Below are 20286 nucleotides of genomic sequence, written 5' to 3' on the forward strand. Positions count from 1 at the left end.
GTCGTGAAACGGGATGGGTCCCCCGTGAGGATTTTCAAGTTCTGTTGACCAGCCATGTCTGGGACTTGTGAGCCCCAGGCAGGTATGTCTTCAGAAACTTGAACCGAAGCATCCTTGACCGTGACACTGTCAACCGGCGCCTTGCCTCGAGTCACTTGTGCGTAAGAGGGTGTAGCAATGTCTGCACTCCCGACTATCCTCCTGGCCTCGGGGAAAGAGACACCTCGGGTATATTTAACCCGTAATATCTCCCTCTCCTGGCTCCAGGTAGGGCAGTCGCGAGAAGAGGCAGCGTGCTTCCCCTCACAGTTGACACAGCGCAGGTTGGCGATGTCACAGTCATTTTGCTCGGTGTGACCCTCACGGCCACAATACTGGCAGATCGATTTTCGTCTACATCGCTTTTCGTGATGACCGTACTTCTGACAGTTTCGGCATCGCAATGGATTTGGGATGTAGACGGAAACGTTGTACCTCTGGTATCCGATTGTTAGTATTTGGGGTAGTGTTGGCGTTGAAAAAGTGATGATGAAGGTGTTTGTTTTGATTGTATCATTGTTTCTCCTGATCACCATCCGCCTCACCTCAGAGACCGGGACGCTCTCCTCCTGGAAATATGCCAGTATGTCTTCATCGGTGTCATTGCGCAAGGCTGGGCACCTGATTACCCCCTTGCTGCAATTAAGTGATGAGTGTGGTTTCACACTGACACCGATGCCGGCAAAACTGGTTGTTCCGAGTAGGTTCATCGCCTGTTGTTGGCGATAAACCTCTATAAGGAGATCGCCCGATCCCAATGGCTTAACGGATTTCACATCCCCTGCGATTCCCTGGATGCCCTTCCTCAACAGAAGTGGCGACAACGCGGCCGTTGTTTTACCACTCTGTGTGGAGGTCATCACAAGGAATTGCGGGAATTGGGTGTTCTGTGTTGCGTTTTGTGTTGTTTTTGAGCTAGGGTCATCGTTCCTGATTTTGGTATGTCCGTCGTTTTGGTGGTTTTTATCTTTACCCATGTGTATATTTGTTTGTTTCACGATCTATGCCTCCACCCGCCACGGAGCCCAACAAGGGGACACTGGTGTGACGCGGATATCCAGCGCCAAGTGTCGGAGATACATAGAATAGTATACTCGTAAGAATATACATACTATTTGAAAGAGTATACTCTCGCGATTGACCCTGAGCCACCGCCTTCTTGGGAGTATGTAAACCAAGGGCTCGGCGTGACCAGCCGATTGGTGATAGAGGGCCCATATCACCTCTCGTCTACCCAGAGTCCGAAGCCAAAGCAGTATGTTGCAGAATATCGGATCATGTCTCCTTCCTATCAAGAGTTTGACAGTGATTCCGACTCTGCTCAGCTACCAGGATCTTCTTCCCCCAGGAATACGAGATGCAACCCACGGCAAACAGGTTGGCTCAAATTGGAGCTACTGTGAAAGCCTTCTGCTACGATGACGCCCAGCGCGCCACAATCATACCCCCGAAATGATCACATACGCACTGAGCACCAACGTACCCAGCCTCGGGACGTGGACCCAGCTTTCTTGGAGGCCCCACATGGTCGGCTGCACTTTTTGACGTTAAGTGATATTCTCCTCATTTTCGTTGGGTGTTTTGAAAACAGAAAGTACGTAATTGATAGTAGAAAAATAAATAAATACGCAGCATCATATTTTGTTATCCGTGGAAAGGAATTACCTGTAATATCGTCCATTTTGGTATCATTTCAGATAAAGCAACAAAATGGGACTATTGTCAGTGAAAGTTGATTGATTATAAACTCTAACGTAGTATATGACCATGATACATGGCCAAATGTGGATGTTCGACAAACGTCGTTTATGTGCGACATATACTCAATTTATGGTGTTTTTTGTACCCACTGGCAAATATCATGACCCTGGGCCTTATGGAACTTGACAAGATTGTTAAAGCTTTTAACCTATGTTGACCTTTGAGCCCCGACTAGCACTTAAAGTTGACCTTTGACCTCAATACTGTAATTAAGAAAAAGAGTTGCACTGCTGGTCTTCATAACAACCCAAGAGTCATGACTAGTCCACATGGTTCTTAGGATATTTTTGTTTCAATTTTTTAACATATTTGACCCCTGTGACCTTGAAAGTAGGTGTTTAGCACTCCATTCCATCTACCTCCTGGCAAAATATCATGACCCTGGGCCTTATGGAACTTGAGAAGATTGTTAAAGCTTTTTACACATGCTCACCTTTGACCTCCCACTTCCACTTAAAATTAACCTTTAGCCTCACTACTGTAATGAGAAAAAGGTTTGCACTGCTGCATAACATATCAAAGTATCTTGTCTCTGGTCCTTTGAATACTGTTGTTTGAATTTTTTCCACATATTTGACCCCTGTGACCTGTAAAGTAGGTCAAGGTCATTTAAATGAGGAAACTTAATAGCACTCCATCCTATCTACCTATTGGCCAAATATCATGACCCTAACTCCTCCAGTTCTTCAAGAAGTCGTTCAAAAGAAAAAGTTGACGGATGGACGATGGACGTCGCAGTACGTCATAATCTCACATGGCCCTTTGGCCTGGCGAGCTAAAATATGAGTTATGCCAGAGAGACGTTGGATTGCCAATGCAAAGCTTTAGTTGCATGTGCACACACATTCAGTCTTCTTGAAATAATCCCTGTATAAAGCATTTTAAAAAATGTATCCAAAAATTTGTGTTCTATTTCGTATTACTTTTCATTATGCAACCTGTAGGTGAGGTACGATACGGTAGCATTACTTCGTTACGCAACCTTTCATCACACGATGAACAATTTGGCGACATGATGGATATTCCCCATAGACATACGTATCGCTCCCTCCACCACCCAGATATATGCTGCAAATACTTGTACATGTATTATGCTATATTTTAGCTCTCTTAGCAAAGGTCAAAATGAGGTCACAGTGACCTCATTTTAAGACATGACATTGCCTTTCCAAGATATACATGTATGAAATTATATATGCCGTGTATCCATTCTGAAACACGGCAAAACAAAACTCTGGAAACTGTTTTAGTACTAAGGTCAATGTCTAAGTGCAACGGTAGGTCATATTGACCTCGTTTTAGGATGCTCGACACCACCTTCCCATGATGTATTTAAGCACAAAATTTGATGTCCATTAATGAGAAATGCTGTGGAAATCTTTTTTTTTTTGTAGTCGAGGTCAAATTGAGGTCGCAATGAACTGGTTTTAGAACAGGACACACTGCTATCATGGTCAACCTATTTACAAAGTTTTATGTCAATCCATGAAGGAGTGGCTGAGATAACTCGAGAAACCTCATCTTAGTTCTTGGGGTCAAGAAAAGTCAAAAAGTGCAAGAGATCCCAGAGGGATCTTGGCGCCCACCTTTGTACCATCTTCATTAGTTCTTTGTCAGTTCGATCTTTTCTCTTCTTTCCTCTAATCTGTTTGATCGAGTCATGTTAACAGTAAATGCACCTTGAGGTAACTTTTGATCTAAACTTAATACTGATGTGTATGAAAGCCAACCTTCAAAGTGAGTTTGTCATTTCACATATTTACTAGTACAGTACTTAATGTGAAAGAAATAGAATCGATCATTGCAATATGAGAAAGATCTGTTTAGTTCTTCTTTTAATCCATTTTGTTTTTATGATCAGTCTCAAAATATAACATACACAACGAGGGATCAAGGGGAACCTACATTTAAAATTTGAGAAAGATCCCTCCCGTACTTCCCGAGAAATAGCGATAACAAACTTTCACTATCAAAATCCAAGATGGCTGCCTGTCGGCCATGTTGTTTATCCGATCAGTCTCAAAAGTTGCCCTGCACAGCTAAGGACCAAGGGAACCTACATATAAAATTTGAGAAAGATCCCCCTGATTCTTCTTGAGAAATAGCGATAACAAACTTTCACTATCAAAATCCAAGATGGCTGCCTGTCGGCCATGTTGTTTATCCGATCAGTCTTAAAAGTTGCCCTGCACAGCTTAGGTCCAAGGGGAACCTACTTATGAAATTTGAGAAAGATCCCTCTAGTACTTCTTGAGAAATAGCGATAACAAACTTTCAATATCAAAATCAAAGATGGCTGCCTGTCGGCCATGTTGTTTATCCGATCAGTCTCAAAAATTGCCCTGCACAGCTAAGGACCAAGGGGAACCTGCATATAAAATTTGAGAAAGATCCCTCTGGTACTTCTTGAGAAAAACCGATAACAAGAATTGTTTATGGACGGACGACGGACGACGGACAACGGACGCAGGGCGATTTGAATAGCCCACCATCAGATGATGGTGGGCTAAAAATCAGCAGTGGCTGAGATATGCTCTGGAACCCATTAACAGTTGTGGTCAAGGTCAAATTCAGGTCAGTGACCTCGTTTTAGAATGTGACATACCACCTTCCCACGATGTACCTATACACAAATGTAGATGCCCATTCATGATGTGCTCTTTTCCACGATTATAGCTGATGCAGTGACACCTTTTACATTAAAACTTTAGTCACTACTACTGGCAAAATTACCAATATGTTTAGTGTAGTCTTTATAGCTGCATTTTCACAACAATCTGTTTACCTTAGGTACAGATAACACAAGCTGTAGTACTAAATGGACCACATGTTTCAGTGAAACATTTGGCTTTCTGTATCAAACTCAATACTAACAAGAGGCCCAATGGGCCTGCATCGCTCACCTGGTATACATCTCACATTTGTAACCTTAAAAGTTATCTTAAATAAACCTAGAGGCAATTTAAAACATTTTCACTCATTATGTTGAACAAATCTTATAGCCCTTTATCTCACGATGCAACTTGCAAAACATCACCTACCTATCCTTTTGTTTATTGGAATTAGGTCATTTAAATGTTAAAACATATTTGAGTAAATGTGACCTCGAAAGTGGGTAAAGGTCATTCAAATGAAAAAGCTTGATAGCCCTTCATTGAAGCATGCTACTAGCTAAATATCAACATTCTCCGACTCATGGTTATTCAGAAGAAGTCATTTAAAGATTTTAAACATATTTCACCATTGTGACCTTGAATATAAGTAAAGGTCATTCATTTGCACAAACTTGGTAGCCCTTCATCCTAGTGTGTTACTGGCCAAATATCATTAGCCTAGGCCTCTTAGTTATTCAGAAGAAGTTGTATTAAGATTTTTCAAGACATTTGACCCCTGTGACCTTGAAAATGGATGAAGGTCATTCATTTGAACAAACTTAGTAGCCCTTCATTCCAGCATGCTACTGGCCAAATATCATCACTCTGGGCATTTTGGTTATTCTTCAAAAGTTGTTTAAAGTTTTTAACATATTTGACCCCTGTGACCTTGAAAATAGGTGAAGGTCATTTATTTGAAGAAAATTGGTAGCCCTTCATCCCAGTTTGCTTCTGGCCAAATATCATCACCCTAGGCCTTTTGGTTATTAAGAAGAAGTTGTTTAAAGTAAAATATTGACGCCGGATGTCGGCCGACGGACGGACGCTGCACCATGGCATAAGCGCACTTGGCCTTTCGGTAAAAATTGACGCTGGATGGGCTTGGTGAGCTAATAACTACAGACCAAGCGGAACCTACATGTAAATGAAATTTGGGAAAAGCGACCACCATACCTTCTAAGAAATCATGCAAACAATAATTGTTTCAGGATGGAACATGAATGGCCAACAGACAAAAGGAAATTTAATGATGGTGGGTGAAAAAGTTGATGTTGATGGATAAAAGGAGGATGGACAGAGGTCGCAACATGGCAATTAAAAACATTAAACAAATTTATCTTTCAGTTATATCAACCAATTTTAATACAGGCGCTATTTTCTTTTTTCATATAAAATATGAGAATACAGAGCTTGTATTAAAAAAACATACGGAATTTACTAAAATTTAAGTTCAAAGTTTTGAAATCAATACATGTACAGTATGGTAAACCAGGATATTGGTGTGGTACACATTTAAGTGAATGGGTCTACTGAGACTGACCTATCTGCAGAAATGTGAATTAGTAACACCTCAAGAGCATTTGTATTGGTTAATATATACAAGTCATCACATTTATATCAAAATGAACCACACAAAAAATGATTTGCATTGTCATAAAGTGGATCTTGCATGAAAATCCATTTCATATGAACTTAAAAGTACTTTTTTAAATTTAGCAAGTCTTTGGCGAACTCATCTATATTATAATTGTGCTCGCCTCATATATCCCATATAAAATGAAGACAAATATAAGATTCTGTTCATCACATAGCCAAGATTTGTTGTAAAAACTTACGACATGAATAGAACACTTTCTCATACATATACTGACTTAAATTATAATACATAAACATTTCAACTCCAAGTCTGTTTCTTTTAATTTAAATGTGCTTCTTAGTGCGATTTCACCACTGTCTTTGATTTTTCCTTGGTCAGGAATAAGTGTGGTATGCCTAGATAGGCTTTAAGACTTAATATGAGAATTAGGAATCAAGGAACATGGTAATCAATTATCACTTATTGTTCAATAGCTATTGATCACTTCTCATTAATTCAATGCAAAAAAAAAAAAACCCACGAATAATACTCGTTATACATTCAAGTACATTCAATGACAGATAAATAATTCAAACTTTTTAAGGAACCCTGTCCCACTGCCCTGTGGTTTTTCCTGTATACAGTAACCTCCCCTTAATTTCTGTTTAGATATATACCTGCTGTAGCACAGTTCGGCCAGAACACTTCCACAGACCAGGTAGCTCAATCGGATAGAGGGACAGTATAAAAATCTGAGGTCCAGGGTTTGAATCCCATTCTAGACCTGCTATACTCAGTACACTGTTGTTGATTATATTTTGTTCATTTCACCTTTATTATTTCTAATAAAACTCCTGCAAGGTATGTTTTTCTATTTAGAAATGATTTATCAAAGCGATATAGTAACACCGGAAAAGAAGGTTTCCAATACTTTGTCATCTTCACCAGTTAAGGCTTACAAGTTGGTAGACAGATCATACCGGATTGTAACCCCCCCGAGTAGCGAAGATGATACTTAAGTTTGGGCAGTGGTGCGGGGATCCTTAATGCCGACATATTTTACATAGTCTCACTGACCATTGTAATGTGTCAACAGTAATAACAGGATAGCACTAGAACCATGCGAGTACAAGTATTCATTATGCATGACACTAATAAAAGATTAATCACATTCAAAACGTTTACGTTTAAAAGATTTGAATATACAACTGTACGGTGTTCACACACAAAACTAGAAAGCCTCAATCACCACGGTTGAAATCCCAAAAAATACTGGAAATTAAACAAAAATACGAAACATCCCCCACACAAAGCTGGAAGTCTCCTGAATATACAGTGAAATCTACCCATATCAAACACGACAGACCCATATGCCTCTGTTTGGAATAGACTTTCTGATCACAATTACAACTAGATGAAGATTTGGTTAAAAAATGCATTTTAATTAATATTACAATATTTCATGTACATGTAGGCAGGTTTTCCAGTAATATAGGCCCCCAGCCATATATCTTAAATAAGAACCATGAGTTTGGAAATAGGTATTATCAACGATTTACTTCATACAGACAATGTACGTGTTAAATGTGTCGCAAGGTTTAAAGCCTGACTGGTCCCTTTGTAAAGCTACAAATTGTATGAATAAATGAGAGATTTGTATTGTTTACCTGCACAAAAGAGTGATGAAATTGTACACCCTACAAGAAATGGGTGTCAAACATTCCAGGCAAAAACTTGACTGGTAGCTATATAGGGTGTACAATTCTGTCATGCCATTGTGTAGGTAAACAATACAAATCCTTCACTCAGACATAGCTTGACAAAGGACCTGTCAGCCTTGAAACAATGCAGCACATTTAACATGGACATTGACATTTAACATGGACATTGTTTGTGTATGGAATAAAACTTTGATAAAAGAATTACAACCTCATTTGTCAGTGCAAGTAACAGACATTGCTTTTCAACAGCTATTGGCAGAAGGATTATGTAACAACATTGAAAATGACAAAATTTGAACTCTGGCTTTCTTCTTAATGAGGTTGTATTGTATTGTAAATTTGTAATTGGTTTCACCCTGGTCATTTGAGGTCTAAACAAGACAACTTGGATTTTTTTTTATCTTTTATAATTTCTCACAAAAAGCTAATAACCAATTATTTGATTTTGTGCAAAAATGAAAATATCATCAAAGACATAACAATAGATTTGAATATTAAACATAGCAAGCAAGGGAGGTAACTTAAATTTGTATCATATTCTTAAGTAACATTTTAACATAAAAATTGCATGTAATTACATGTACTGTAAAGGTTTAGTTCATAAAATATCCAAATGAATTAAAAAATGAACAACCCTTTCATTTTAATTAATGCGCTATTTCCCATAACAGTGTTAATCTCGCATGAAAAAACTTAAAATTTGAATCCACATAGATACATTTTTTCTCAATTCTATTGTTCCACATACACGCCCAAAATGAAAAGAAAATCTAAAATGTATGGTTTAAAATATCCTCTCAAAACAGTAGCTTTCTTCGATTTCAATCAATGTACAGTTACTTACGTGAAAACACTTCAGCATCGGATTTGCTCTAAAAATGCTATGCAGTCAATCATCCAATCTACTTATACTCACGACTGTTTGGACAAGAAGAACCAACACAATGGATAATTTTTTGTTCTATTGACCAGATATTTGAAATCGTGACTGACTGCCTAGGAAATTTGCGAAATTTTATGGATCTCGTGATATGTACCAAATTTAGATTGATCAGTATTGGCTTTTCATTTTTATAAAGCTTATCACAATCCCAAAGTTTAATGATATTAAGTATTATATTATTTTCTTCTGGCAATATTATCCTGCAACTTCCCTTAATGTCATCTTCAAACATTGACAGAACCTCAGAAGCATGCAACCCTAATGCAACTGGCCAAAAGTGCCTTTGAACAATGTGTTGGTAATTATAATATATCACAGGAGTTTTATCCTGAAATTGGAACTTCTGCCACCCCACCCAGACTCCCCTTGCTATGATCATTTCAACATTTCCAAATTCACTAAAGCCCTCTCCTCCAAATGAATAACATTTTGTCCTCATGCAGCTGATTTTCCCAGGTGTTTTTTCTTAGTTCTTCACTAGGTGTTACTTAATTAGGAAGAAATTTGAAAAAATCAACCCAAATTAGATGAATCAATCAGAGTGACAAAAGGAATACCACAAAAATCAGTTAAACAGACTATTTTGGTACAAAACTTCAACAATTTTCAGAACTTTGTCATTACTTCCTTATTGCCATTTTAATTTCACTGTGAAGTAATAATGAAAAACTCAGTGAAACTAATGTTTGGTAATTAGGACCTTCTTGGTGAGACATGTTTAATCCTGGACCCTTTCTCACATGACCTTGACCTTGACCTTTTCCTTTTCCTGAGTGGAAGTCTATGTTCCAGGCTCCTACTGGGCTTATCTTCGATCCTGTTCCTAAAATCAGTCCCATCAATGTTTCCAATACCACCATGTCTTGGTACCTTCACAGGACTTGTACCAGTTACTGTGTGTGAATTTCTTTCCCGCGATCTATTTTGAAGAACTTTCACTGCTGTTTGTAAATGTTTTCTACGGTACATTTCATCTCGTGGTGACCTTCCCTTTCTTGGAGAGGGCCTGGGTGAAATTAATGGGCGCTCAGATGAACGCTTGTCACTTCTGTTACCGTGATGCTTTGATTTACCGATGTTCTGAGGTCTACCATGTTTGTCACTTTTATTCACATTTTTTCCATGAGATAACATTGCTCCCACACGAGAAGATTTTTTTCCTGATTTGATGCCATATGGAATTGTCTCCACTTTTTGCTCAGAGTCTGTAAGAATTTCACCCTCCTCCAAAGATTCTTCGTTTATAACACACTTCTTAGAAAAGTTTGTTGGACAATTATGGAATCTGTCGTCCAAACTGTCAGTAAAATTGTCACTGGCATTGTCGTTGTAGATTTCTGGTGGATTCAGAAGACATTGATCTGGACTCTTAATTGCATTGTTACAAACAGTTTGTGCTTTTGGCTCAACATGTGCGTAACTTCCTACACCCTCCCTTGGCTCAACATGTGCGTAACTTCCTACACCCTCCCTTGGCTCAACATGTGCGTAACTTCCTACACCCTCCCTTGGCTCAACATGTGTGTAACTTCCTACACCCTCCCTTGGCTCAACATGTGCGTAACTTCCTACATCTTCCCCATCGGATATTGTTTCTGGATTTTTACAAAGTTCAAACGTGTAATTGGATTCCAAGGCATAACAACAGTCATCACTTTCCTTTTCGTCCCCACTGGTATCAGAGTCAGAATAGGAGGAACAGTCTTCATTGTCAGATCTCTCTTGAACACCTGGTTCCTTCACTCTCTCTATGTCAAGAATATCAACTTTTTCACGAAATATCTTCGCAACTTCTTGCCAAGTCCTTACACGAGCACATTTCTCTGGTTCAGAAACATCTGATAAAAAATCATCAGAACAGCTATTGGAACTATCAGTGACACGGATTTCCATGTCCTCTTCATCAGAATCAATACGAGTAATATTAACAATATTATGTTGAGAAGTTTCACACACTCTGGTGGACCATTTCTTGGCCAGTACTGGATTAAGTCTGTCCCTATCCTCGCTGTCGTCACTTAAATGTCCTTCACCACCTTGGTCAGTATGGCTTATTGTTATATTTTCTGCACCCTGGAACGACGGATTGTCTACACCTGCTGATTTAGGTTCATCATACAATTCCATTGTATCAGTCATCTTATGTGAACCTTCTGCACAAAATATGGTTTCAGATGTCACTGTACGCAATATTTTTGGACTCTCATACTTGTGTTCTAAATTTCTGGCCGTTTTACGCATTGCTTTCTTTTCAGATGTCTTTTCGTGTTTTGAAGAAAGAGTCTTTTTTGAACTCTCCCGCTGGCTTTTCTGATGATTTTGATTTACCTTAGACACCCCTTCATCCTCAGTCTGATCTTCCCTGGTTTTCCCTTCCTGATCATGTTGATTACTTTTCAGTGTCCTTTTTTTCTCACTAAAATGATCTTGAGATGACCTTTGATGTACACTCAGCTGTTCTTTAAATTTCTTTTCTTTGTCCTTGTTAATCCTTTCCTTATGACATAGATGGTCCCTAGACAATCTTTCCCTATAATTATCACCATGGCGATCTTTGGATGTCCTTTCTGTTTCACCATGACGATCTTTAGATGTCCTTTCTATATCATCATGACAATCCTTATAAGCCCTTTCCATACCAACAGGACGATCTTTAGATGTCCTTTCTGGATCACTATGACCATCCTTGTTTGTCCTTTCTGGATCACTATGACCATCCTTGTTTGTCCTTTCTGTATCACTATGACGATCCTTGTTTGTCCTTTCTGTATCACTATGACGATCCTTGTTTGTCCTTTCTGGATTTCTATGACCATCCTTGTTTGTCCTTTCTGTACCACTATGGCGATCCTTGTTTGTCCTTTCCATATCACTATGGCGATTCTTGTTTGTCCTTTCTGTACCACTATGACGATCCTTGTTTTCCATATCACTATGGCGATCCTTGGAAGTCTTTTCCCTATCACTATGGCGATCCTTGGGTAACCTTTTTCTCTCATGGTCCTTTGATGTCCTTGGACTATCATGGTTCTTTCCCATTCGTTCTGTGTGTTCTTTATGTTTCTTTTGCGCCGACATTTTGTCTTTTCTTTCTCTTTCTTTCAATCTTCTGTCATCAGTGTAATTATGACGAGACCTATAACTGGTTTTAGCACCCAAGTATGTCCCATAAGATTCACTTTTTTTCTGACTGTGATTATCTAAACTGTCTTTTTTATTTGATCTATTGCCGTTGTTTTCCTTTGAATGTAATAACTTGGAACATTCATGGCTAGGATTTCTCTCACTCTGTTTATGATGATCCTTTCTGTCATTTGAAATTTGTCGAGAGACAAGAGAACCAGGGTTCTTCTGCTTCGATGCTGATGTTCTGGCACCCTCCTGCTTAGATCTGCTACATAGAATCTTTTTCTTAGGCGAGATTGATTTCTTGATTTTAGCACTTTCATTTGTACCTTCTTCAATATTTTCCTCCGTTTCAAATTCCATGCTTTCTGATGGTGACACACAAATCATTAGTTCATCGTCCTGTGAATCTTCTGCTCCAGTATTCAATTCAGAAAACTCCTCTGTCAAGTCCTCATCATTTTCAAGCAAAAGTTCATTGTTATTTCCTGATGACTTACCACCTCCCTGCTGATCAGATGATAGTGAGGAACTGTCAGACTCGTATTCATAATCAAGATCCTCTTCATAAATATCCTGGTTTTTATCTGGGGTCTGTAGATCATTTTGTTCTGGTTTTTGAGATCCTATAGGTTTGTGCATTTCAGATCCTGTATGCTCTTCACTCTGTTTTAACATCCCCGAACTGATTTGTTTGGGAGTATGTGATCCATCTTGTTTAGGAGAACAATGCCCAAAACCTTTGTCATTTAGATCTTCAGATTGAATTTCATCTGTACTGCAATGTACTTCTACATCTCCATCAGATCCTGCTTCAGAGGTGTGACTGACAACTGAATTGTTAAGATCATGAGAAGGTTTGTCTTCATGTGACGCATCGGTTTTTATATCAGATGGATGAAAAGTTTCAGAATCTCTGACTCGATCTTTTTCACCGGATTCCTCCGACTCGCTGTCAGAACTCATCTCAAGGTCACTCTCTAGAGTTGAATCACTTTGTACTGATGATGCAGATCTTTTTCTATTCCCTGCTGAATCATCTTCTACAGCTTTATTCAAAAGATTGTCAGCACTGAGTAGCCGGTCTTTTCCTGAATCGTTCAAATCCAACTGCTGTTTGCTGCTTTTAGTGAGACATTCTTTAGACTCTTCCTTGTAATGAAGTAGTATTTTACCACATTCTTCATCGATCACAGATGACGTCTCCTTTTCATCCATTTCAATGTTTAAAGTGTCTAATTTATCTGTTCCAAATGAACCAGTGTCTAGTTTCTCCTTTCCATGTGGCTTAGTATCTAGTTTCTCCATTTCAAAAGACTCTGGGTCTCGTTTCTCCATACTATGTGACTCAGTGTCTAGTTTTTCTGTTTTACACAGCCGGTCTGGTTTCCCTATTCTACACAATCCTGTGTCTAACTTTTCCATTCCACAAAGTTCAGAGTCTAGTTTCTCCATTCCATGTGACTTGCTGTCTACTTTTTCTGATTTGCATGACCATGTGTCTAATTTCTCCATTCTACACAGCTCAGTGTCTAAGTTCTCCTTTTCATGAAGCTCTATGTCTGGTTTCCCCATTCCATTTGACCCTGAACCTAATTTCTCCTTTTCACAAATATCAGTGTTTAATTTCTCCTTTTCACAAATATCAGTGTCTAGTTTCTCCTTTTCACAAATATCAGTGTCTAATTTCTCCTTTTCACAAATATCAGTGTCTAATTTCTCCTTTTCAAGTGTCTTTGTGTTTAGTCCCTCTGTTCCACAGGACCCTGTGTCCAATTCCTCCATTCCACATATCTCAGCTGCTACTTTTTTCTTTCCATGCGATTCTGTGTCTAGTTTTTCCTTTCCACATGATGCTGTGTCTAGTTTTTCGTTTCCACATGACTCTGTGTCTATCTCCAGGGTTGAGTAGTCCCCTGTTGACATTTCAGGCAATCTAGCTGTTGTATTAACAAAATCTCTTTGTGAACCAGTAATATCCCTAGCATGTCCTTCTAAAACCACTGTTTCAGAAATTTGCTGTTCATGTACCACTTCGTTTTGATTATCTATAGAGGTAGAGATATCAACATAATCCATTTTTGATTCACTGTCAGATTTCCTTCTGTTCTTCTCCGACTCACAATGATTATCACAATGCACAGCTACCTCCAAGGTGATAGCTTCAACTTGTGTAACTGATTCATCCATGGCTTTAGCTTCCTTTCTCTCTCTACTTTTCCCAGCAGGTGATGAGGTTATATGTTCACTTTTTATTTTGACTGAGCCTTTTAATCTTACAGTAGTCTGTTTCACATTTCTCGGTGATAAAGGTGACCGTACAATTTTTGTTGACATTGCGATGTCCTCAGTTGAAGTGCAGTTTTGTTTCTCTTTTTCATCATCATTGTCAATATTAAAACTGCAGGATGTTGTTTGTCGATCTGGAACAGACTGCAGTTTATTGACCTCTGGATCAGTTTTAATGATCTTTTTCAATTCATCAATATCCATTTTTAGAGAGTTCTCCAATTTCCTATCCTGTCTTTGACTTTCATGTTCATAGTCTACGTTGACTTGATGTTTTTCATTAGTTTTATCTGCATATGTTGTTGTATCTGTTTGTCTGTTACCTTGTTCTTTTTTCACATCAACCAGCTTTGTTTGAGGTTTTCTGTGAGAAGCAGTTTCTTGTTCATGTTTTTCTTTTTCAGCCAGCTTTTCTTTAGAATGATGCCTTGCCCTTGCGCAAGATTCCATAGGATGAGTTGTCTCCCTTGATTCAACCAATTTCACATTTATGAGACACATTTCTTGAGTTGCTGATTGGATGTGAGTGTCATTGGTACCACCCTCTTCAAGCACACTTGAAGCAGACAATGAGAATTCTCTACTTTTCCTATGTTTCCTGTCCAAAACTGGGGAACCAAGCACTGGCTCAGAAATGTGAACTGTAGACATTTCCTCTGACTTGACGTTTCCGACAGAAAATAAGTGCAACTTCTGTTGCTTATCCTGGTCATTCTTTCTTACTTGTCCAGTTGTTGGTGCATCCTTGAGTTTTCCTCCAGTTTGGATAGCTTCAACAGGTAAGATGGTCTTACTGGAAATGTTTTCTTCATCAGTTTCCTGCAAAGGCAGCTCTGAACTAGTCCTTTCAACACTAGAGGGAACACGATTATCAGCCGATTCCTTTTTGGACTTCTTTGACACTGTAGAGGTCTCATTAGCTCTTTCCAGATAAGATAATGAGGAAGCATTTTTCTTAGACACTGATGTTAAGACATCCTTCACCTTTGGGGAGGAACATTTCTCAAAACTGTTTGTAACTTGGTCTGGTAAAGGTGTTTCCAATGAACTAGTCTTCTTCTCATGTGTAACTGGATAAGAAGGTTTTTCATAATGTAGTTTTTTGCCCGTGTGAATTTGGTCTGAAGCAACCACACCTTGTGAACTGTTTGATTGACTCTTCAATCTTTCCGAGTCCAGACTGGATTTTGTATCAGCTGAAGACTTTCTGTTTTCGTTGACTTGCTTATTACGATCCGATCTTGGTTTTGAAATGGGGGAAAGATGATAAACTTTCTTTTTCAGTTCTTGATCACTCCCTTTTGTATCACAAGATTTTGCCAGAAGACCTACCCGAGGAGAAGAATGTTCTTCAGATGATCTGTTTCCTGATCTATTTCTATTTGTGTGAGAGGGACGGTTGTTATTTTTTGGTGATGAAATATCTCCCAATGATTTCGTCTTCTCTTCAGGAGAATAAGATTTGGAATCCACTTTTAAAATATTACAAGGATTTCTTTTACTATCCAACAAATTGGCTTTCTTGAAATTTTCCTCATCTCTCAATCTTTTCATTTTAAGTTTTTCCCTCAAGTCACAAACTCCACCAGAAGCAGCTATCTTGTTTCTGTTTTCTTCGACAAAGTGAACATTTTCTGATGTAGTTTTTATGCGGTTGTCTTTTGTTTTTGTTTCATCTCTTTTTTCATTCTCCACAGTATTTTTTCTTCTCTTTTCTCGTCTGTCATTCCTTTCAGCTTTTCTTAACTCATTCGCTGAACATTCCCCTTCTTTGTTTCCTTTCTTCTTTTCTCTTTCTGTATTTTGATCATGCTCATCATATGCATGTGTTGACGACTTCCCTCCACTCAACCTGCGTTGAAAGTCTTTCCTACTCTTTTCAAGTATTTTCCTAGCAGCATTCTGTCCACAGTTGTCTGTCCTAGTGGAAGCATTATTGCATTTCGAGGCATTCTCTTCACCATAATTGCCAGTTTTGTCAGACAACTTCCGTTTTTTCTTTATCTTTTCTTCATGGTCATCACTGGAGAGACGTCTTTTGGTCTTTACTTTGTCCACTAAGATTGAGTCACTAGCTTTTTTGGAATGTTCCCAATGATTTCTCTCGTCATCCCTGTTCAACCTTGGATTTGAGGCAGGTGCAATTCTAGTTTGTTTTCTTGGTTCTCTCCTACAAAGAAATGAAAAATAGAAAAAAAAACATTACATTTCCACCACTTATTAAAGGTCTAATAGTGAAAATAAAGTTGATATTTTTGTACTGTCACAAATGATACTTTTTTTTATTTTCACGCTTAACTGACCAATCAGAGAGCAGGGTTTCATGTAAAATAACAATCGCTGGGCATTGTCATTAGTCACCTTACAATAGCCCAGACCTTTTCTTATTGTGACATCATATTACAACACTTTTTGGTCAGAGATGAACTCTCTGTTCACAGCACTAAGCTTCTAATCTTTTTTTTCAATTGAACAGAAAGTAAATGAATAAAAATATGTTCATTTCTGGGAGCAATATTTTTCTTCTGCTCCAGTTTGATTGATGAAGTGAAAAATATGCAAAAGTAGAACACAAAAAGAACTTAAAATTACTTTGAAATTTCAGAAAGATCTGTACATTAGATGTGGGTAACCTTCAACCCATCTTCGGTTTTATTTATCACTTTCAAAATTGACCATGTACAACAGGAATCCTACTTTCAAAATTAAAGATATTTCCAGTACTTCCTGAGAATAAGAGATACAAATTTTAACTATCAAAATCCTAGAAGGCCATCTGGCAGCTATCGTGCTCTCTTCAGTCACAAAATTAAACATGCACAACTAAGGACCAAATATATAAACCTACACAGAATTTCAGAATGATTTTTCCCTCGAGTATTTCTTAAGAAAAAATGATAATAAACTCCCTCCAAAACTTTCTGAAAAAGAGTAGTAACAAACTGTAACTGTCAAAATCCAGGATTGCCACTTGAAAGCCATTTTGTTCCTTATGTAGATCTTAAGACCTAAGGGAACATACATGTATATATTTGAAAAAGAAAAACTAGTCCAATACTTCTTAAGAAACAGCATTAACAGACTTTAACCTCCAAAATCTAATATTCAATTCACAAGGATATTCAGTATCATGTTTTTTAGTCCACAGTATCATCTTATGGTAGGCTATGCATCTTATAATCACCTTTTGTCTGTTTTATTCCGATTGACGAAAAATACAACATGCACATCAAAGGATCAAGTAGAACCTACATATCAATCTGAGAAAGATCTGCTCAGTTCTTCTGAAGACATCAGGCCAAACAAAAAATATTTGGTGATTCCAGTAACCCTACCTACCCTAATCTTTTGTGCCTACCCTAAACGATAGCAAGAATTAATATAGGAGAGAACACATATAGAAGGGAAATAGAACATGATATGATGGGCTTCAAAATCTTATAAACACAACATCCCTTCTCACTTCATTTTAATACACTTATGTTTTCTTGTGAGTTGATTTTTATTCCATATTTTTCATTCATGCAAAAGGACAAGGTATCCATCCTGCTCATGAAAGAAATGTTTTTCATCAAGAAACCAAGAATAAATGTTTTACAAGGCATATTACTGTTTATTACATATTTATTTAAAGTATTAATTGCAAATGCATCTTCAGTTATCCATCAGTACTATAACAAATTAAAATGTAGGAACCATTTTTCTAATTTCCTGATTATACTCAACAATAGTTCTTTAGCTGAAAGTTTACGAAAAACAATTCAATATTTCTTGTATATTCTGGTCACATTCTGTAATTTTCATTGTCAGTTCCGAAACGCACAGCTAAAGGATATTCCATTTAAACATCCATATTTATCCCACTTTTAGACTTATTTGCTTTATAGGGGTACCATCCACAGAATTTAAATTATAATTTCCATAAAGATATTAATAGGCAAGAAGATCAACCATGGATTAATAGAATCTTCCCCTAACTTGAGGGTGTGACAGAGAAATCGCCAACCCGAGGGGTGATGTTTTTTGGTTGTCTAACCAAGGGTCCGAGGGTAAGACAACCAAAAAAATCATCCTGAGGGTTGGAGATTTCTCTGTTACACCCTCAAGGTAGGGGATGATTATTTTTCTCCCATCATATTTTTTCAGCCAAAGCTCCATCGACAGTAGTCTGCCATGTTTGTAAACAAAAACACATGTGGGGTATGCATATCGTCATTCACTTTTGATGACGTCACAATGTTATCGATGACGCATTTTAATGACGTCACAATTGAATCGGCACGAGGCTATCTCCCCCTAGGGGGTGACAAGCTGATCTTTCCTGGCTAAAACAGGAGACAAATCTGTGAAAGGTGGGAGAAATAGAAGTGATGTAATTTGGTAGACTTTTCAACAGAATAACCCTTAATCAACAGGGTTTTAATTCTGAACTTGGCAAGGATTTCAGTACCTTCTTGAGAACATTGATTTGTGGAATGTCCCTAGAAGTATTCATCTGTTTACATTACAAATATACTAATTTACCCTATATACTGTTAAAATTGTGTGCTTGGCTACTGAATGACCCTATTCTGTACAGGTTTCATGCTTGGCTACTTATGTTCTATTGAATAGCCTTAGATTTTGCAAGTCTTGAAAACCTACACAAGCTTTAAAACTCTAGAAATGTGTAAAGAGTTGTTCGACCCTGACCTGTAGAAGTTTTTAAACTACAGATGCGTGTTTGTGACCTTAGCCAGTATGTTTAAGTTTTAAACATACAAACAAATGTGTGTTAAAGAGTTGTACGACCATAGCTTGCAGAACATGTAAAACCTATTCTTACATGTGTTTATACTGCTGTATAGCCCTGTCCTTGCGTTGAAGTTCCAGGCGTGCAGTAAGAAACAAGGTGGAGATGTTCTTCTCTAGGATTTCACAATTCTTGGAGAGCTTCGACTCAGATTTTTGCAGAGTATCCACCTTAGACTCCAACTCTGTGATCTTAAGGACAGCAGCATCATATTTTCTAGACAGCTGTAACAGAAAAATAATTGAGTAAGTACTAAGTACAGCTTTCCCCATACTTTAAATCATGCTTTCATTATAATAGCAACTAATGAACAAACCCAGAAATCAGAGGAGTGTTTAATTTATTCAAATTTATGCATTTTTTTTTTTAATTTCAATTGCAAATTTTAAAGGGGCAAATTGGAAAAAAACACACGCTTTTTCAATTGGGAATTGATCGTTTAAATGGACCCCATATGTACCCGGAGAAAATCCATGCAACCATACTGTTCCAAGTTTTAGTAAACACGTTATACCCAACAAAAGTTATTCTCTGTTGGTCTTTAGCAAATCCACAAAATTATGCATTCCTTGGTTGTTTTTGATAGGAAAACAATATCATTTTTAAATACAAGAGCTATTTTGTGTTATTGCTTACAGTGTTAAATCTCTGTTCATGGTTATAAATAAATAAGACAAGAGGCCCAAGGGCCTTAGCGGTCACCTGAGTTATATTATAGGTACTGGTAGCTTTATTTTATTGTTTAGATGTGAAGTGGAAATCAGCATGTAAACTAAGTGAAATACAATACTTGTCATGTCATCAAAGGATAAGAATTTGAAAATATTGGTGAATGTTCCCTGTGGAGCCACGCCCTAGCCCCTGGGGATGGGGCAGGAATCCCGATTTTACATAGTAATACTCTCATTCACCAAAGATGATTCTGACTAAGTTTGAGTAATTTTCTGCTGAAAATGTATAAAATATACCCAAAAGTGTTATTTCCCTATATAAACTATAGTAAACTTTACCCCCTCCCCAAGGGAGAATGAATAGCTGGGGGGTCCTGAAATTTATAATTTAAGTAAAGCCCCTGGTGATCTTTCTTTCCATGCAGAGAAAATGACTGTAGTACCTCTGAGTCTGAAGAAGAAGATTTTTGAAATATTGGTCAATTTTCCCTTTGGGGCCCCGCCCTGGCCCCAGGGGTTGGTGTAGGAATCTCAATTTTACAATTTAAAACCATCTTCCTCCAAGGATAATTCTCACCAAGTAAAAATAATTTCCTACAGAAAGTTGTCAAAATATACCCAAAAGTGTTATTTCCCTATATAAACTATAGTAAACTTTACCCCCTCCCCAAGGGAGAACGAATAGCTCGGGGGTCCTGAAATTTACAATTTAAG

General features: G+C 37.9%; 2 protein-coding genes and 1 long non-coding RNA gene across 4 annotated transcripts in view; 1 reads left to right on the forward strand and 2 right to left on the reverse strand.

Annotated features, from left to right (window-relative positions):
* Positions 1 to 1016, reverse strand: part of LOC110456441 — a 6657-nt gene extending 5641 nt beyond the window's left edge. The window contains exon 1 of the mRNA XM_021507213.1: positions 50 to 1016. Coding sequence (XP_021362888.1) covers positions 50 to 1016 — 967 coding nt within the window. The remainder of the gene's footprint in view (positions 1 to 49) is intronic.
* A 4528-nt stretch (positions 1017 to 5544) lies between these two features.
* Positions 5545 to 20286, reverse strand: part of LOC110456428 — a 17886-nt gene continuing 3144 nt past the window's right edge. Inside the window, exons 3-5 of one of the 2 annotated variants that reach the window (XM_021507192.1) lie at positions 18935 to 19125; positions 10233 to 16279; positions 5545 to 10160 (exon numbers count right to left, since the gene is read on the reverse strand). In XM_021507192.1, coding sequence (XP_021362867.1) covers positions 9388 to 10160; positions 10233 to 16279; positions 18935 to 19125 — 7011 coding nt within the window. In that variant the 3' untranslated portion in view covers positions 5545 to 9387. Of the gene's footprint in view, positions 16280 to 18934; positions 19126 to 20286 lie in introns of both variants that reach the window. The other variant, XM_021507191.1, reaches the window with a different exon arrangement.
* The window catches only part of LOC110456432, a 4112-nt gene continuing 2884 nt past the window's right edge, over positions 19059 to 20286 (forward strand). Inside the window, exon 1 of the long non-coding RNA XR_002463583.1 lies at positions 19059 to 19146. This is a non-coding gene — a long non-coding RNA (uncharacterized LOC110456432). The remainder of the gene's footprint in view (positions 19147 to 20286) is intronic.

Source organism: Mizuhopecten yessoensis, unplaced genomic scaffold, assembly GCF_002113885.1.
Source record: "Mizuhopecten yessoensis strain PY_sf001 unplaced genomic scaffold, ASM211388v2 scaffold8745, whole genome shotgun sequence".
In the NCBI taxonomy this organism is placed as follows: Eukaryota; Metazoa; Mollusca; class Bivalvia; order Pectinida; family Pectinidae; genus Mizuhopecten; species Mizuhopecten yessoensis.